The 18,800-nt window shown below is 40.9% G+C and overlaps 1 protein-coding gene across 4 annotated transcripts in view; it reads right to left on the bottom strand.

Annotated features, from left to right (window-relative positions):
* Positions 1 to 1,589: 1,589 nt before the first annotated feature.
* The window catches only part of C2H5orf24 (chromosome 2 C5orf24 homolog), a 50,920-nt gene continuing 33,709 nt past the window's right edge, over positions 1,590 to 18,800 (bottom strand). For 2 of the 4 annotated variants that reach the window (XM_044280947.1, XM_044280948.1), the window contains exons 2-3: positions 15,807 to 16,053; positions 12,566 to 14,417 (exon numbers count right to left, since the gene is read on the bottom strand). In XM_044280947.1, the coding sequence (XP_044136882.1) occupies positions 13,854 to 14,417; positions 15,807 to 15,905 (663 nt within the window). In that variant the 5' untranslated portion in view covers positions 15,906 to 16,053 and the 3' untranslated portion in view covers positions 12,566 to 13,853. Of the gene's footprint in view, positions 5,526 to 12,565; positions 14,418 to 15,806; positions 16,054 to 18,800 lie in introns of those variants that run through there. The other 2 variants (XM_044280950.1, XM_044280949.1) reach the window with 2 other exon arrangements.

Here is an 18,800-nt window from a genome sequence, read left to right as displayed (position 1 = left end):
GGTGTGCAACATATGTGCAATTAACCACATATTGTCACTTCAAGAAGCTGGATGGTCCAGCTGTCAAATTTTAGAAAGAGTTTAACAAAAGGTTTCTCTAGTGCAGGCATGCTCAACCTGTGTCCCTCCAGCTGTTGAAAAACTCCCAGCATGCCAGAACAGCCAACAGCAGGGCATTGTGGGAGTTGTAGAGCCTGCTCTAGTGCATTGTTAGTGTAGAAAGTGGTCCAAGCAGGACACTAGCACACAGAGAGGGTTCTGGATGGTCAAAAAAGACAGATGCATGCCAAGATCGCCACATAGGAGTAGCTGCTATATACTAATAGACACAGCATCACAAATTGGTTATGCAGCAGTCCCTGCAGTGACCACCAGGACTATAACAAAGTCGACTTGACTGCATTCATGCACTCCGCACTGGTGTCATGAGAAAGCGCACTAGGGGCATGAATGGCAAACGGTAGTGCCTGGTGATGAAAGCAGGTTCTGACTTGGTATTAAAGATGCTGAGTTTGGAGTAGGACTAGGCAGTGCCTGCTTCCATCATGCACCATGCTGAGACACACAGGACTAACACCCGGTGCCATAGTGTGAACTGGCATTAACTACCACAACCGTTTCAATCAGCTGTTCATGGAGGGAACATTGACCAGCTTAATCGCCAGATCTATCTCCAATCAAGAATGTCTGGGACTGGATGGGGCGATGAATCCCTCATGCACAGAAGCTAACAATCACCTTGGCTGAACTAAGAGTCCAGATCGAAAGAGCTTGGAATGACATCCCACACCCCCTTGGCTGTGTGATTATTAACCAAGCATAACTAGTAGTTTATACTTTGTCATTCGCATTAAGTTTTCCAGGTGTTGTTTTTTTTTCTCCCACTAGTGTATCTTAACCACTCACAGATGCCACTGTCACAACATGTCATTAATTTCACCTTTCAGTGGTTTTGATGTTATGTGATTGATGTATAGCCTACAGTCTTGTATAAATCAGTCTGCCCATGGACCTCTACTGGTACTGTAATACGTCCCTGTGTGTGAGGCCCGTTTATGTACTTTATATGCACACATTGTGGTGAGAAAGCAGCACAGAACCGCATCAGTACTAGACATTTTTTATTGTTTTCATGGAAAAGAACCTCAGAGTTCTACATGTGGTGTTGCTTTTTTGCACAATTTTATGGTAAGCATTTTTTATAAAAAGAAGTCTATGAATCGATGGTAGTATTACCATAAAACAAGGAAAAGCAAATAAATGTGCAATCATTTTAAAAGCTCTATATACCAATAGTTTATTTTTATTTATTTGTTTCTTTTTAGACAGTCCTAAGGCTAGGTTTTCACTACATTTGGTCAGAAAAACTGCTTCCTGGGGTTTGTAACTGCATGCCCATATAGTTGCATTGATGAGGTGCCTAGTGTGGCCAATTTTGTATCTTGAAAATGTACAGGTAGCATGGACTAGAGTAATCAGACTAATACACCCATTTTCTAGCTCTGCTTCTCCTCAAGCTGCTGGGATTTCTAAGGGATCAGCCCTATGTTCCATTCTCCTTTCTTTCTACACACTATCAGCAGATTTGGTTTTGAGTGCCTCGGTACTATCTCTATCCTAAAAACACCCAACTATATACCTCTTCATGCCGTACTTCAGAACACCAGTGACTGTCCGCTATCTCTAACATCATGTCCTCTCTCTAGCTGAAACTGAATCTTTAAAAAACTGAGCTTCTTGTGTTCTCTCCATCACCTACCTAAACCTGACATCTCCATCTCAGTGTGCGATACTACAAGCATGCCCGCTGTCTTGGGGTTATGTGTGACACTACACTGATGTTTCCTAGAAACATGACATGGCCTTAGTAGAATCAGGTGTACCTACATAACTCCCCATGTGGTGGTGCCTCCTGCCATTCATCTATACGTCTTTTACTATGAGAGGAGACAATGAAAGACTCTACATCATACACATTAGCCATCATTAGGGATGTTTTAATAACTTTTACCTTAAAATGGGAGGGAAAAAAGTATATTACATGAAATATAAACAGAATGCACAACAAAGTGAAATATACATGATCATAATTAACTCACCAATTATGGACCCATAAAAAAAAAAGATATTCCAGCTTCCAGTACACGGACACATACATACCTGATTTACAGCTCGCACAACTCCACAACGAGAACATAGGAAATGATGACATAATTCATATTGTAGTACAACTGGAAATTTACTATACATTGGTAATGTGCTCAGAGACTTATCTGTGAATGTGCATTAAGTCATTATATATACTTTCACATAGCATCTAATCTGCTCTTTACAGCATTCACAGAGATTTCACATTAAAATATTTGGATGACAGAAATAAAAAAATAGGGAATAAAAAGTAATATCATCAATATCCTCCAAGTTTATCAGTCAAGTTCTTCCACGCCCTCCAAGATTAACGTTAAAGGGAATCTGTCACCAGCGACCTCCCTATCCAACTGTTTGCATAGACGCATAGCTGTACGTCACCTGATTAAAACGCTCTTCTACAGTCACCAATCAGTAGGAAATGTACAGGCCCTTGCTTTGAATGACTTCAGCACATCTGTGGCCACAGGACATCACTTGTCTCTCACACTGCTCCGGTGGGATTTTAGTCCACTCTTCTTCCAGTCTCTTCAACAGTTCTGTGACTGTTGTGGGTTTTTTGACCATAACTTTGTCACCAAGGATTTTCCAGAGGTTTTTTTATTGACTTTAGATCAGGACTCTGGGCTGGCCATTACATCGTTTCAATGTTTTCAGTTTCAAGGAACTGCTTTACCCGTTTTTCTGTGTGACAGGGGGCATTGTCCTGCATGAAAATTGCTGGCTGATTGAGAGATGAACGCAAGGAAGGAACCATGTGTTGGTGAAGAAGATTCTGATACACACTTGCAGTCACTCTACCATGTAGCTGTATGAGGGGTCCAACTCCTGCTGCAGAAAACATTCCCCAAACCATGACCCTTCCTCCTCCACCTTTCACTGACTTCTTTACACACTTTGGGTTCAGTCTTTCCCTAGTTTGTCAATCAACATGTTTCCCATAAGACCCAAATAAATTAAACTTGCTTTCATCACAAAAATTAACTCTGGACCACTTCTCCTCTGTCCACACAACATGCTCCTCAGCAAAGGTGAGAGTCTAGCCTTTTGATTCTGCTAATGAGAGGTTTGGTCACTGCAAAGTGGGCTTTCAGTCCAAATGCTCTTAAACGTCGAGACACTGTATGACGAGATCATTACCCTGTTCAGTGCTGAACTGGCGAGCAATTCCAGCTGCAGTGTTGAAACGATAACCCATGGAGATTCTCCGCATTATCCTGTCCTCTCTTGCATTTGTCTTTCGAGGGCGACCAGCCTTCTTGGGGGACTTGAATGAGTTTGTGATGCTGTAAAGATACAATATTCTAGAAGTCACAGACTTGGAACGACCAACTTCTTTTGCTATTGCTGATAGGCTCACCCCTTTGGCCTTCATCTGGATAACCTGCTGCCAGAAGGTTTCAGTTACTTTTGAACGGCACACCATTTTGGCAAAGTCAGTGAAAACTGGACTGTTAGGCTGCCAGTTAAATAGGGTTTGTCAGATCATTAAGGAAATTAGCACCAGTTGCCAGATTAACACCAATAACTTGCAGGTATCTAAAAGTGTTCTCTAATTTTGATCAGTGTTCTTTTTCATTTATCTCATTTACATTTTTATTCTGTGCTTTAAAATAAATACAATTTATGAAATAATTGTAAAATACTGCTATTTTACTCATCTTAGGATATATTCACATAGGACTACACTATGACCTTGACATTTCAGAAATTGTGTGTTGTTCTTTAATTTTGATCGCCACTGTGTATATATATATATATATATATATATTAGGACTTTGGTGCAATCAGGGCATCACCTTTGCTCTTGTTCCACCGAAGCTCCACTCATTTGTAGTCAGCCCCTCCCTCACTGCTTTGCTTCTGCCTGGTTCTGTGAATCAAAGCGTCAAAGGAGGGTTTGTCCAGAGAAAGGAGTGCAGCTTGGATGAAAGAGCAATGGTGACTCTCTTATCGCACCAAATACCTAATTTGCATATCGGGCCTCAGATCAACAAAAGAAAGTGTTTTAATCAGGTAAACCACAGCTATGTGTCTATACAAACACTTTGATACGGAGGTGGCTGGTGAAAGATTTCCTTTGACAACCTAGGAAGATGGTCCGGAGACTTCTGGTTTAACCCAATCCCATAGGCCCTCATATATCTACAAACCATGCAGACCCTCCTTTGACCAAAACTGGAGAGAACTTTTATATGTATGTTCATCCTGTGACTGAAAGCACCAATGATTTTTATTAGCTCTCATATACAGACTTGATAGAGCCATAAACATTTCATTTAGGAGAAATCAAACGCTCTAACAGCCATATTCTGCATATGTTTTTCAATGTTGCTGCCAAAAGGTTGCACTTGATTTACATACAGAAGCAAGTGGACAGTGCACCTGGCCAGGCCGCAGATGGTAAAAAGTACATGGTTTCTGTTTTAATAAATATTTTTTTTTCCTCTTACAACTTTACGTTGTACCATTCCTCCCCTATTCCTCTTGGAATTGCTCGTCAGCAGGATTTAGGCCTCTGTTGGCACTGGTTGGAACATGTCAGAGTGTGTAGGGACACATTATATTAAAAAAGGGAATGGTAAAACCAACACGAGTTGTTAATGTATTTCCAGGAGGAATAACAGAGGAAGGGCATAGTATTGTATATTGTTATTGCATGGGGAATGCAAGCAAGTACTAAAACAAGAGAGGCGGCAGGTCCTCTTTAGAAACACTGGAAGAAGAGTTTCATACGCTAATATTAGTCTCAAGTCCACTGAAGTGAAATGCGCCAAATCTGGTAATTCTGTGCCAGGAAATCACATCTACTCCAGCCAAAATGATAGTAAAAGTGTTGGGCCAGGGCTAACCCTGCCTCTCCTGCTATGCCCTACCCTCTACATCTGTACTTTTGAAAAGTGTCAAAGTTAAAAAATGATGCAAATGATAGCACAGATACGGCGTGCATCACTTTCTTATGCCATAAAAGTGGAGCTAATTCTTTACTAAGTCTGCCCCACTGAGTGTAAAGAAGTGCTGTCCCCCGAGCTTCCCTGAAGACACAGTAAGACCATTCCTCCATCAGAACATATACATCAGTAATGCTCACAACACAATGGTGGGTGCTGTAGTACAAAATATAGACATATCTGAAAAGGACCGCAGGTTTTCAGTGGAAAGAGATTGCAAAGCTTTGAATCCATTCAGCTGTGCGGAGGTGACATCCAGTTGAGCATAATGACTGGTAAGTATGGTCTGCATGTGAGGTGGGGAAGAACATTTTCTTAGTTGCATGTGTCGTAATAAAGGTCCAGACTGTACACATGAACAAGTATAAGTCCGCACCATTGTGTCCTATGCATCGCTGGCACACATGAAGGCTTGCTGCTTTTTTCCTAATAAGAGAAGCATGATACATATTCTTAATCCAAAAGAATAGCAAAACACCAATGGATTGTCACCTCATGCTAGATGAAGACTCAATCATTTAGATGCTTGTCTGACACCGGATTTTTGTAAGTTGCCCATAGGAAACATCAGTGCCCCATGCACCCTAAAATAATGGAGGGCTGTTTTTTATGGCCTTTTTTAAATTTCTACATGAATTTGACCCAAGGGTACTTTCACACTAGAGTTAGAAGCATCCGGCAGGCAGTTCCGTTGCTGGAACTGCCTACCAGATCCGGAAATCCGCATGCAAACGGAGATCATTTGTTTCCGGATCCAGATGCTGATCGGTCTGACAAATGCATAGTCATCTGGAAAAATGGATCTGTTTTTTTTCCCCCCACATTTTTAAAGGCCTGTGCATGCGCAGACCGGAAAACCAGATCCGTCAATGCGGCAATTTCTTGAACACTTGGTACAGTATCCGGCATTAATTCATTTCAATGTATGTGCCGGCATTCTGGCAAGTGTTCTGGAATTTTTGCTGGAGAAAATACCGTAAAAGGGACGGAACGGAGGACATACAGATGTATACTGAACGGATTGCTTTCCATTCAGAATGCAGTAGGATAAAACTGATGCGTTTTTTTCCGGTATTGAGCCCCTATGACGGAACTCAATCAAGGAAAACTTTAACGCTAGTGTGAAAGTACCCTTAGTCATAAAAAATAAAGATAAAGCGAGCAATAAAACAAATAACAATAAGGTTAAAAACAATAAATATAATAATATAAATGGAATATAAAAGGAATGTTAACCACATGTGATTTAATGGGAATCTGTCACCAGGAATCTCACTGGTAAACCCAGCACAATGTCTTATGGGGAGATTTCAGCTGAATGCAATGATACCTTTCACTTTTCTGTGGCTTTATTCTGGAGGAAAAGTACTTTTAATCCATATGCAAATGAGCAGTTAGGTGCACCGAGGGCAGGGCCAAGCCATTGTGCACTCTTGCTTCTCCTGTTTGCTTTGCTAGACCTTCCTCAATTGATACGACCAGTTCCACAGTCATCTTCTCTAGCCCTATCAATCAAGAAGGAGGATCAAAGGTGCACATTTATATATGGATTAAAAGTACTTTCTCTCCAGAATGATATATTATTTTGTTTTGTGGCACTGTTTAAAAAAATTTAAATGCAGCCAAAAATGATGCAAAAGCCTAGTGTGTGAACAGGTGAATAAGCTCTTATGGAGAAGCAAATAATTACTAATCCAGAAAAATACATCCCCTACACCAATTTCAGTGTGTGCCATGCAGCCCTGTGCAGAAGCCCAGATTACCCTGGTTTGCCATACTGGTTTGTTTTGTAAAACTGATTGAAATCTCAGATAAAATTTCTTTTCTGATGGTCAGAAATCTTTATATATAATATCTTAGCTATTCCTCTCTAGTGATAATCAGAATTCCTATTACTATAGCAATTCTGTGGGTAAGGCTAGAAAAGCAGTATGACTATTTTACAATAAAAATCAGGTACATACAAGATAGGGGCAGTCTAGAATGAAAATGTGTGTGTGTGTGTGTGTGTGGTGCTTTGGTGTGACTTTGGTGTAACATTTTGATTGTGGCATCAATAAATGACTTAAATAGGCCTAGATGGATGAATAGATGAGCATGCACTCTTACTCCTTTTCTGGAGAAAGGACCCCCATATGTGACAATCAGAGAGAAGGTATGCTGTCTGATTGATGGCGAAAGGGAAACTAATACCATGCACAGAAGTTCATGTTACCCTACCCCTTGGAACATAGGCAGTTACACAGGGAGAGAGGATCTATACATTTGCTTCCTGCAGCCTGTCCCTGCTGGCTCCTTTCTCCTACAGCTGAAGGAACAAGGGCTGCTTTAACCTTTACTATCTCAGGCTACAATTGAGCTGAAGCCAGTCTTGGTCTTGTTTTGAATCCAACAATCTAAGCTTTAAAACAAGACCAGTGTCGCAGTACTAGTGGCCATAAAACAAGGTAGGCTCTAGCTCAATTGTAAACTGAGATTTTAAAGGTTAAAGCAGCCCTCCCCTCTATCTCAATTGTAGCCTTAGAAACAGCCCTCAGAAGTAGCCCCACTTTGCAGACACTCAGCCCAAACACCGTTTTGGCAAAACAGTACCATCCTTTCCTGCCTGCCCAAACAGTCTTTGGGAAAATCAGTATGGGGGTTAAACAAATCTGAATTGTACAAGCAAACTGTACAAGAAAATGTCATGGATGCCAATGAAAGGCTCTAGCAAAGTTAAAGGAAGGGTTAAAGCAGAAAAAAAAGAAATCTGCTTTCTACATCCGCATTTCCGGATCTGCAATTCCGTTCCTGAAAAAATAGAACATGTCCTATTCTTGTCAGCAACTGTGGACAAGAAAATACATTTTCTATTATAGTGCCGGCTATGTGCGGAACACACATTGCTGGTGTCCGTGTTTTGCGGATCTGCAATTTGCGGATCCGCAAAACACTTACGGAAGTGTGAATGGACCTTTAGTCTGTCAATGATTGTCAGAAGATCTGTATTTACCTTATAATAACAGCTTTCATTAATTTCCCCTGTCCCTTTCAAGCCCATTGCTATAGCTTGTCTGTCTTCCCTTTACTATAAACAGAAGACAGAGGTGAATTGCATGCCTGCATTAGGCTTCAGAGTGAGAGGTGTGTCTCTCAGTAATCCAATCTTATTGGCTGGCAGGGAGCTGCTGACTACAGCAAGTGTGTATGTGAAGTGAGGGAAAACGTTTTTGGGCCTAGAGAACTGGCAGAGGAGCCATCTTGAGAATATCCTCATATTGTAGGTTAACAGCTGTAACTAAGGGGAAAACTCAAGGAAAATGGTGGTATGTGAAGAAACTAAAGATTGCTTTATGCATAATGCTGCAGCAGCTGTAACATATGCTAAAATTGATGTTTTGATGAAAACATGACATCTACCTTTTGAAGGAAAAAAATTTAGTTATATAGTAGCACATACAGTAGGTAAATAACTGCTGAAGAGTCATGCCAACCAATGCACGGCTAATGCCGAGGCCAGTATATATGAGTAAGTGCTGAATGCTGTAGTCCTATGGGACATCAATCAAGCCATGACTTCATGAATCCTCAGAAGTTAGGGCACCACCCACATGACTCTTCAGCACTAATTTACAGAGCATGCTACTTTAGAACATTTTTTTCTTCTTTATTCTGTAGTGGACATTTCACCTAGTGGCGGTTTAGAAGCCGGAAATGTGAAACTCCCTGGTAGGGATATTCCGGTAATGTAAAGTTATGTCCTATTACATCAGTGGGGTCTTACTACTTGGAACCCCACCAATCACGAGAATGGGGACCCTGTATCTCATGGAGCCCCCTGAAAAGAACAGAGCAGGCAATGTGCACAGCTGCATCTTTCCTAATGAAGTTTCGGAGATACAATAAGTACAATAAAAATGAAACCTAGTTAGAATCATTTAGATGACCCTTCCATTACAGTATTCAAGCCAAAGTGAGGCTGAAATTAAAAAATGCATGACTATGCCCCTTTTTAGGTGGTTGCCCACATCTATTCGTGAACGGGAGAAAATTGTACATTCTGCTAGACAGATAAATGTTGGCTTCAGAAGTTCTTGTACATAAAAAAAGTCATAAAAAGTTGACAAATATAAAATTGCACTAGAAACACTGGTCAATATGGCAGTGCTTCCACTGCTGTGCTCCTGCCAGTCAGGAGACCAGAGGGCATTGATGCCATAATGATCTATATGATTATTATAATCTAACTGCCACTACTTGTGGCCAGAATGGGGGGGCACTGACGCCAACTGGGATTTACAGCTAAACAAATTATTAATTTCATTGATGTAATTTTTTATCTGTACTTCTTAATTCAACTGATCTTTCTGTTTTATTAACTACTTGTATCCTCCTTGTAATAGCAATTCTGGAGCAAGAGGTTACACGTCAGGAGAGGTGACAGGTCCTCCACATAAAACCTGTGTATGATTCGCCCCATATCAATAAGTCCTACTTGAGCCACCAGTTTCTTTATCTTCTTTTTATTAATATAACTACTAACTGTATATATTTTTATACTATTTCCTATACATTATTATGGGGGCAACCATCTTGAACAGTAAGCAGCAAGTTGAGCGGAGGTAAAGCAGCTTGAAGCCATCATCCCCATACAGATTGGCTGTTTGCTGGCAGCACATCCCAGTTTACCAGGATAAGGTGCTACTCGCAAACAATAATTGGAGGTGCTGCTTAGAAACTGGTATGCCTACAAGATAGGTGAACGCATACACATGTAAATGTTCTGGTTTTTTTCTTTAGAAATGCCGCTCTGTGTGGATGCTGTGCCCCCCACAATTTTTGGCGGCTCATATGTTAATTCCTCCTCCCTGTACCGATGGTGGAAGATGCCAGCTTTTATCAATGGGCATCTCCTTCTCACTGCCTGTGGCACTGTGCAATTGCATCAGAACGCGTCATAGCCAGGGAGAAGGCGACGCTCATTGAGAAACGCTTGCGTCTCCTCCTCCCTGTACCGATGGTGGAAATGAACATATGAGGGGCACAGCATCCCCATGAAGCAGCATAAAAAAAAAAATAAAAAAAAAAAAAAGGCTATCTTGTAGGCATACCAGTTTATAATACCAAAGCCAACGAAAAGGTTTGGACCAAAATATCGGCACAAAATTCTGGTGCATAGTAAACCAACTAATAGGTGTGTTAACATACAGCGCCTTGAAAAAGTATTCCTAACCCTTGAACTTTTCCATATTTTTTTCAAGTAACTCCCACAAACGTAAATGTATTTTATTGGGATTTTATGTGATAGACCAACACAAAGTAGCAGGTATGTGTGAGGTGTAAAGAAAATGATATATATGGTAATTTCCCAATAAAAAAATAAAAATAAAATCTAGAGACTGTGACGTACATTTGCATTTGGCCCCGAGTCAACGTGTTGTAGGGCCACCTTTTGCTGTACTTACAGCAGTCTTTCAGGGTATGTCTTTACCATCTTTGCATATCTAGAGGCTGAAATTTTTACCCATCTTTTTTGCAAAATTGCTCAAGCTAAGGCTACTTTCACACTAGTGTTTTTGCCGAATCCGTCATGGATCAGCAAAAACTCTTTCGTTACTGATAATACAACCATCTACATTCGTTCTGAACGGATCTGGTGGGATTATCTCTAAAATAGTCAAGATGGATCAGTCATGAACTCCACTGAAAGACAATAGGAAATAGATCTGTTTTCTATTGTGTCCAAGAAAACGGATCCGTCCTGACACCCAATGTAAGTCAATGGGGACAGATCCGTTTTCTCGGACGCAATCGCAGACAGAAAACCGCTGCTTGCCGAGTTATTCTGTCCGCGATGGGGACACAACCAAACAGAACGGTATGCATCGTGGTGACTCTGTTTCGTTCCGTTTTGTCCCCATTCATTGTCAATGGGGACAAAACGGAAGTGTTTTCATCCGCTATTGAGATCTATGACGGGTCTCAATACCCTAAAGGGAAAGCGCAGATGTGAAAGTAGCCTACGTCTTGTCACAGATTCTCAATGAGATTTATGTCTGTACTTTGATTGGCCATTCTAACAAATGAATATGCTTTGATGTAAACTATTCCATTGTATCTTTGGCTGTATTTTTAGAGTGTTGTCCTGCTGGAAGGTGGCCTCGACCAGGTTTTCCTATAGGACTGACCTGTACGTAGCTCCATCCATCTTCCTATCAACTCTGACCTGGTTCCCTGTCCCTGCTGAAGAAAAGCATCCCCACAGCATGATGCAGCCACCACTATGTTTCACGGTGGGGATGGTGTGTTCAGGGTGATGTGCAGTGTTAGTTTTCCACCAGACAGTGTTTTTTATTTAGGCCACAAAGTTCAACTTTGGTCTCATCTGACCAGAGCTCCTTCTTCCACATGTTTGCTGTGTCCCCTACATCACTTGTAGCAAACTGAAACCCGGACATTATGGCTTGCTTTCAAAAATGTATTTCTTCCTGCCACTCTTCCATAAGGGCCAGATTTGTACATGACTAGTTGCCCTGTGGACAGATTCTCTCATCTGAGCTGTGTATCTCTGCAGCTCCTCTGTGCCATACTCCTTCCATTTTCGGATGATGGATTAAATAGTGTTCCGTGAAATGTTCAGCGAATGGGATATTTCTTTTTCATACCCTAACCTTCCTTTACACTTCTCCGCAACATTATCCCTGATCTGTGTGGTGTGTTCCCTGGTTTTCATGATGCTGTTTGATCACTAATGTTTTCTAACAAATCTCTGAGGCCTTTACAGAACAGCTGGAGTTATACTGAGAATAAATTACACACAGGTGGACTCTATTTACTAATCAGGTGACTTCTGAAGGCAATTGGTGACACTGTATTGTATTTAGGGGTGTCAGAATACAGGGGGCTGAATACAAATGCACGTCACACTTCACCTTCAGATTTTCATCTATTAAAAATTTCGAAAACTATATAACTTTCTTCTCACTTCATACATACTTGCCACTTTGTGTTGGTCTATAACATAAAATCCCAATAAAATACATTTAAATTTGTGAATGTAACGTGGGAAAAATGTGGAAAAGTTCATCAAGGGGTATGAATGCTTTTTCAAGGCACTGTAGACTAGACAATCTAAAATGCACCAGATTTCTCATACCACACAGTATTATAAAATCTGCCCCATTGACTACTTTACGGTGCAGGGAGAGGAAGAGCTGAGCTGTCCATATCACCTTTTATTGATTATATATATATTTTTTAAGTACCTATGTACAATAATGCCCACCATTATTTTCAGGTGGCTGTCAACATTTACTAATGATTAACATAATGAAATGGGGGGGGGGGGGGGGGGGGGTTGTGTCAAAACTAATGCAAAAAATGTGCATGGAAGTTGCAATAGTAACCAATCAGATTCCTAAGCTAATTAGTTGCTACAGTCATCATCCTTTTGATACCATTATTTACTGAGAGCGATCTTAATCAGGACTACAGTACAGTCGTAAAAAAAAAACAGTAAGGGCTCATTCATATGACAGTGAAAACCGTACGTCACACGCCAGTTGTCAGAACCAATTAAAAGTCTATGGAGCTATTCACATGGCCGTTTTAATAACCAGTGAATACTGGCCGTCAAAAAATGAGACATCCTATTTTAGCCGTTTTCAGAGCCAATTGGACCCCAATCATTTTTAATGGCAATTTAGACAGGAGTGCACCCATTTAGAAGCCCTAAAAAATGGGTACACTATGTTATAAAAAGAAGAGCTTTCCAGGGGTTAAAAGAAAACAAAACCTTATCCACTCGCATGCAAGGGAACACTTGATCCACAACGGAGGCAGCAGGACCTGAGGATCTCGGCATCTTGAGGTCACAAAGCTGGAAATGTCAGATGCTGGTGCCTCCAGTGTGGATCAATGGAGGAAGGTACCCTAAGACCGTGTCAGTGTATACCTGCAAACATGTATTGAATCCATTACCTTGATATGCTACTGGCGGGGTTCAAGTGTCCCTGATTGGACCAAGTTGTCACTAAGTATTTTTACTGTTGTGTGAATTGAACTGATTTTACTATTATATTTAATAAACATTATGGGGACAATTTGTGGTTTCCCCCACACACCAGTTTTCTGGTGGTAAAAAGTTGCAAACTATGTGTTTGTGACTTTTTAAACACTGCTTGTGCAAAAATGCTTGCGCAAGTAGCGTTCCTCCACAGGCCCAGCACATTTACCTTCTTTTATGTCAAGACAAACGGCATAAAAAAAAAAAATAAAAAAAAAAGAGCAAAATGTACACCAGCCACTGGTGCACAAGATCTATGCCAGTAAAGACACAAACTGACGGAGATGCGCCTAATTTATGATGAGGTGTGCATCTCATCATCAATTAGGGGAATCTTCTAGCAGCGCTATGATAAATTCCTTCCTATGTTTTTTTGCTTTATAGTATTCGCCTATTTTTGTATTTTTGTAACTGCAAATGCCACACATATAATGTATCTACGTAAAGTGATCACAGTAACAATGTTATTAATATAAAGGCAACGCATAAGTTACATATGCAAGCAAAAAGACAAAAAAGGTAACGTTACAAATATCATGTGGCAGAAACTGATAGTAATAAACTAATATACTAACTTCTTGTAAAATTGTGAATATGGCAGACAATAAGGTGTCCGGCCTAAATTTTAGAGAAAACCACGTGGTCATCCAAGCATTTTTTACTTCCTCCTATGTATTTTTGCATACATATACATAATCTGTTGCATACGTCTACTCAACAGGTTGTTTGACATTTGTATCCACAACAGAATGGAGTCCCCTGCTATGTGCTGTGGGGTAAGGAAAAGCAGCATTGTTGCTTGTGTAACCTAGATTTGCAAGCCGTGATAGAGCTTTTATGCTACCTGGAGGTCTCCCTGGGCTGACTTTGTATCCAGCGGCTTTGGTTGTGCCCAATGGTCTGCCAGGACTTGTTTTAAAGCCAGCAGCTTTGGTGGTTCCCAGCGGTCTGCCAGTGCTGGTTCTGTAACCTGCCAATTTGGTGGTGCCAGATGGCCTTCCCCGTTTTCCAGATCTTCCAAGGGTCTTCTTTTTCTTTAAATCACTTTTTGTGTCCAGGTCCCTGCTGCTCGTGGTCTGCAAATGTGCCTCATTGATGGTTTCCTGTGTCTGGCAGGAGATGTTCTTGTGGCTAACAGTATGGCTGTATTTACTTGGCTGAGAGGCGTACAAGCTAAACTGCTCCACACTTCTCATGCTCTCTTGACCAAGGCAGGAAGACTTGCCGCTTCCACAAAAAGCCACATTGTTGTTTGTGACTGGACGCATCATTTTCTATTAAGAAAGGACAAGCATGGGATTATAAAAGAACTCAGTACCTCACACGTGTACATAGAGCATACAAATGATTACCTCAGTACACCTAATGGGTATTTCCATTTATACATATATCTACCATAAGGTGTTATCCTTTTAAAGGGAACCTACCTACCTTATCTAGGCTTCCATGCAGTACAATAGAGCTCTCTCCTGTGCTTTTCTATACAGCTGAAAACCTGTACGCTATACACTGTGTGCAGCTTTACTCCCCCTCCTCTAATGATAATTTAGATGATTCTCCTCATCCTGTCCCTGTATATTCAGCAAATCTGACATGTGAGCTAGCTACAGAGAGCAGGCAATATCAAGCTTTTTGTGACTGCTATAGTGGCCAGTATGAAAAAGTGAAATATTTCAAGATAATATTTTGTCACAACAAATATTTATAATAATTAAAAAAAACAACTAGATTTTAAGGGTGGGGGGTCTGGAATCTGAAGGCCTATCATCAGGATAAGTCAACAATATCAAATTGGTGGGAGTCAGACATGCCACAAGCCCCAGAATCAGCTGTTTCAGGCAGGTGTAAATGTTCAGCTAAATTAATAAACAATTTATAGAGGTGTCATAGAGTCTAAAGTGTTCCAGCAGAGTTGACCCTTTAAAACATAACTTTTACTTAATTATACTAATAAAATTACACCACCTTAGTGATTCACCAGTGAAAAAAGTCTTGTGAAACAAATTATATCAAGCGATAAAGAATGTTTACAGGGGGTAACCGGCCATTGATATGGCTATTGAGGTTTCAGGCAGGTGCCAGCACCAGAAACAGTACAGTAGACAGAAGGTCCCATCTGCTGTGTAGTTTCCCATGCCGGCACCTACTCAGATTTTGTAGGTTAGATGTCCACCTCATTAGTGTATACGGTTTGCAGATACCTTCCCCAGAAGATGATGATGACATTCCTATTTCAAAGGGCATGTAATGTATTAAAGGGGTTGTCTATGGAAATAAAACCTGCGTATTTCCTAAAATAAAATAAAAACACTCACCTCTTCAATCTACAGCCAAATCCAGAGGTCCTCCACCAATTTTTGTTTACAGGCTGCCATCAAGCAGACACAAGTCAGTGGTCCTGTGCCATACTAATGCTGTTTTGAGCATCTGCATGGGATTAAAGAGGTGAGTATTTTTTTCAACCACTCTGCCTTATTCCTAGCGTAGGGATTGAGTCGGTGTTGTATGATTTCTATCTCTGCCGTGGTTCTACACCACCCTGCACTTACCCTGTTAGGGGCCCATATAGTACTGTATCTTCCTATACCAGTGATTAATAAGGACAAAATAAACATAAAGAATTACAAAAAACAAACAGCTGTATGCTTTGATCAGAAACCTGCCTTGATATTTTGTTCATCCAGAAAAAATGGATCGCAAAAACCGGGGTGGGTAAATGATTCACGTACATGCATTCCAGGCAGATCCTGACGTCGAAACATGGCAATGTCCAAGTGGCTGTAGTTAGAAGAAATCCAGAATAATGCACACGTCTGCAGGCAGATCTTCCAATAAAGTGCCGTCTGGAGATGGCCACATAAAATACATAAAGGCAATCACCTTCTGGTTACAGGCTTTAATGTCTTCAACCTGGATAAAGGAAAATAAAATAAAACTTATAAGTCTAATAATTTACAGTATACTCTATACAACTTCCCAAAGGCCCTAGTCTACATAAGTAAGTGATGCTTCTCCACAGTCACTGCTCCAAGCATGAAATATGGAAGGTTAACCACAAGCAGGGCTCCTGGTCACATCTTGGCTCTTCTTCCCCCTCGGGCCTTTATTACTAGGGATGAAGGCAGTATAAAACCCACAGAAAACATAGTGGCTCATATGCAAAACAGTTGCTGGACATGGCACTAGTTTGGACGGTGTAGAAAAAGGAATTGTCACTGGAAGACAATAAGTATGGCACCCAAGCCTGGACAAATCATAGCCAGATCTAGGAGCCTCTCTGCTATACCATTCTCACCCCCAAATTCAGTCCCCTTCACTTGCCTAGTCATCGGTGCAGACCCCTCCATCTCCCGGTCAGTAGTCACAGCAAGACTTCCCACCCACCCTTTCATACAGACATATTACATTTGAAGGAGCTGACTGTGAGCAGTAGGCTTTTACGTATTCCCCTGCACTATATATACTGATGCATCTATTGCATCAGGTCACCATCACTTCTGCTCGGTATATTCACTTGGCACGTGATATGACTAAACCCTAACAGTCCATGGGATTCATTAGGATACCTCCTTTTTATCTAAAATTTGATCCAGCATATGCGAACAGGCCCTCTAACGTTAATGTTCTAAGAAAACGCCACTAGGTGGCACTAGTGAGAGTTTTCTTCCTACTGCAAGCTGATTTCTATACTTTTTTCTTCATGAAACACTACCAATAAGACTACATACACAGTTTTCTGAAAAAGAAAGGTATAGATAAAAATGTATAAAATAATAAAATAGGTTGTATTAAATCCTCCCATCTTTCCAGTAATAACTGACCCCCCTCTTCACCAGGCTGGAGTGCCGAAGTGACTGATACTGCTTGGTAGACAGAGCCCTAAAGCCACTTTTTGTGGAACCGGAACCATACCCATGTAGTAACTGGAATCTTTGATATTGCATATATCACAATATGATCTTTTCTTTGGTGTTTTTGAGCTGGAGGAAACCCCCTAGGTAAGTGATATTTTATGGCATTGTTCTCCTGTGACAGATTGTCTGAATAACTCTAAATAAAAAAGTGGCAGCGAAATTGAGGAGAAACGGATCAGCCATGTATCTAGAGTGTACTTGTCTTTCACATATACAATATATGGCCATACTGAGCACTAGGCCTGCGGTCCAGCAGGGTGAAGGCCTTTTACACTGCCCGATTGGCAGATTATCAGGGAGGAACGTTTGTACAAATGTTCATTCCCCGTAATCTGCACATGTAAAGGTGCTGCAAAATGCTTGTTCATTGAGTGAATCACTCATTCAGGTGGTCACCTAAATCATCATTTAAATCAGCTATCTAAAGCCCATAAACAATTAATTTGGATGAGGGCGTCCCCATACAGTGGAGGTGAGAGCTGCATTTAAATGTAGCTTTCTACTCCAATGATAACCAGGCAGTTGTTGGGAAGCAACGCTTCCTTCCCAACAATTGTCTTCTCCATCACGCCGTATAATAAGTGTAACGGTCATTCTTTTTTTTTTTATTTGTGTAATGTACTTTAATTACTTAAATCGCACATTTCTTTTAGAAAAATAGCTCTAAAGTGGCCCATTTTGAGCCTTAGCAACGCTCCTCTGTCTTCTGTTCAGCAAGTCTCCACTGTCATGTAAACAGAAGACAGAGGAGCATTGAAATGGGCCACTTTAGAGCTATTTTTCCAATAGAAATGTGCGATTTCAGTAATGAAAGTATATTACAAAAATGGTCAGTATCACTGCCCTGATACATTACAAAAAAAACAAGAACAATGACAGTTACACTTTAAAGACCTATTTTTTTTTTAAACCAGGTAGCTTCAAGGATTGGCAATATTCAGCTTGGTTGTCATGAAAAATGGGAGACAAGTGGAATTCCTAGTAACTACACTGAACAAAAATATAAACACAACACTTTCAGTTTTGCTCCCATTTTGCATGAGCTGAACTCAAAGATCTGAAACATTTTCTACATACACAAAAGACCCATTTTTCTCAAATATTATTCACAAATCTGTCTAAGGCCTATTGCACGTGACCGTACAGTTTTGCGGTCCATTTTCGATTTCTACGTTTTTGGTTTCCCTTGCGTTTCCGTATGTCCGCAAAAACATATCCGTATGGTTTCCGTATACGATCCGTTTTTTGCGGATCGCAAATGGAAAAAAAAAATTCACATCATCAGTTTAGGCCACATGCCTTTTTCACTCCCCCTATTTAACTTGGTCATGTGATAGTTGTGACTCCATTTTCATCAGCTTGTTGCAGCATTGAGAGCGTACTTGGAATCCTGTGTTTGGCAGACATTGGTTTCTGTTGTATTATGGCTGACGATTCTGAGGAAATGTTTCTCTTGTGTTGGGTGGTTTCTCGGGAACACGAACAGCAGCCAACTCTGCTGATCTTGGAACCGAGGAGGAGGAGTAGGCATTGGGTTCAGCGGCGCAGGAAGGGTCATTTCCACACGCTGTACATGGATCAGCATCCTGAGAAATTTCATGGGTTTTGTCGTATGTCTGTGACCAGCTTTGACTTGTTGTTAGCGACTCTGCGCCCTGGCCTCACATACCAGGACACCAATATGAGGTGCTGCATTTCTCCTAAGGAACGGCTCATCATTACGTTGAGGTATGCATCTTTCCA

Source organism: Bufo gargarizans, chromosome 2 (assembly GCF_014858855.1).
Source record: "Bufo gargarizans isolate SCDJY-AF-19 chromosome 2, ASM1485885v1, whole genome shotgun sequence".
In the NCBI taxonomy this organism is placed as follows: Eukaryota; Metazoa; Chordata; class Amphibia; order Anura; family Bufonidae; genus Bufo; species Bufo gargarizans.
Note: the sequence above shows the minus strand (reverse complement) of the source record. Positions and strands in the feature narration are given on the sequence as shown.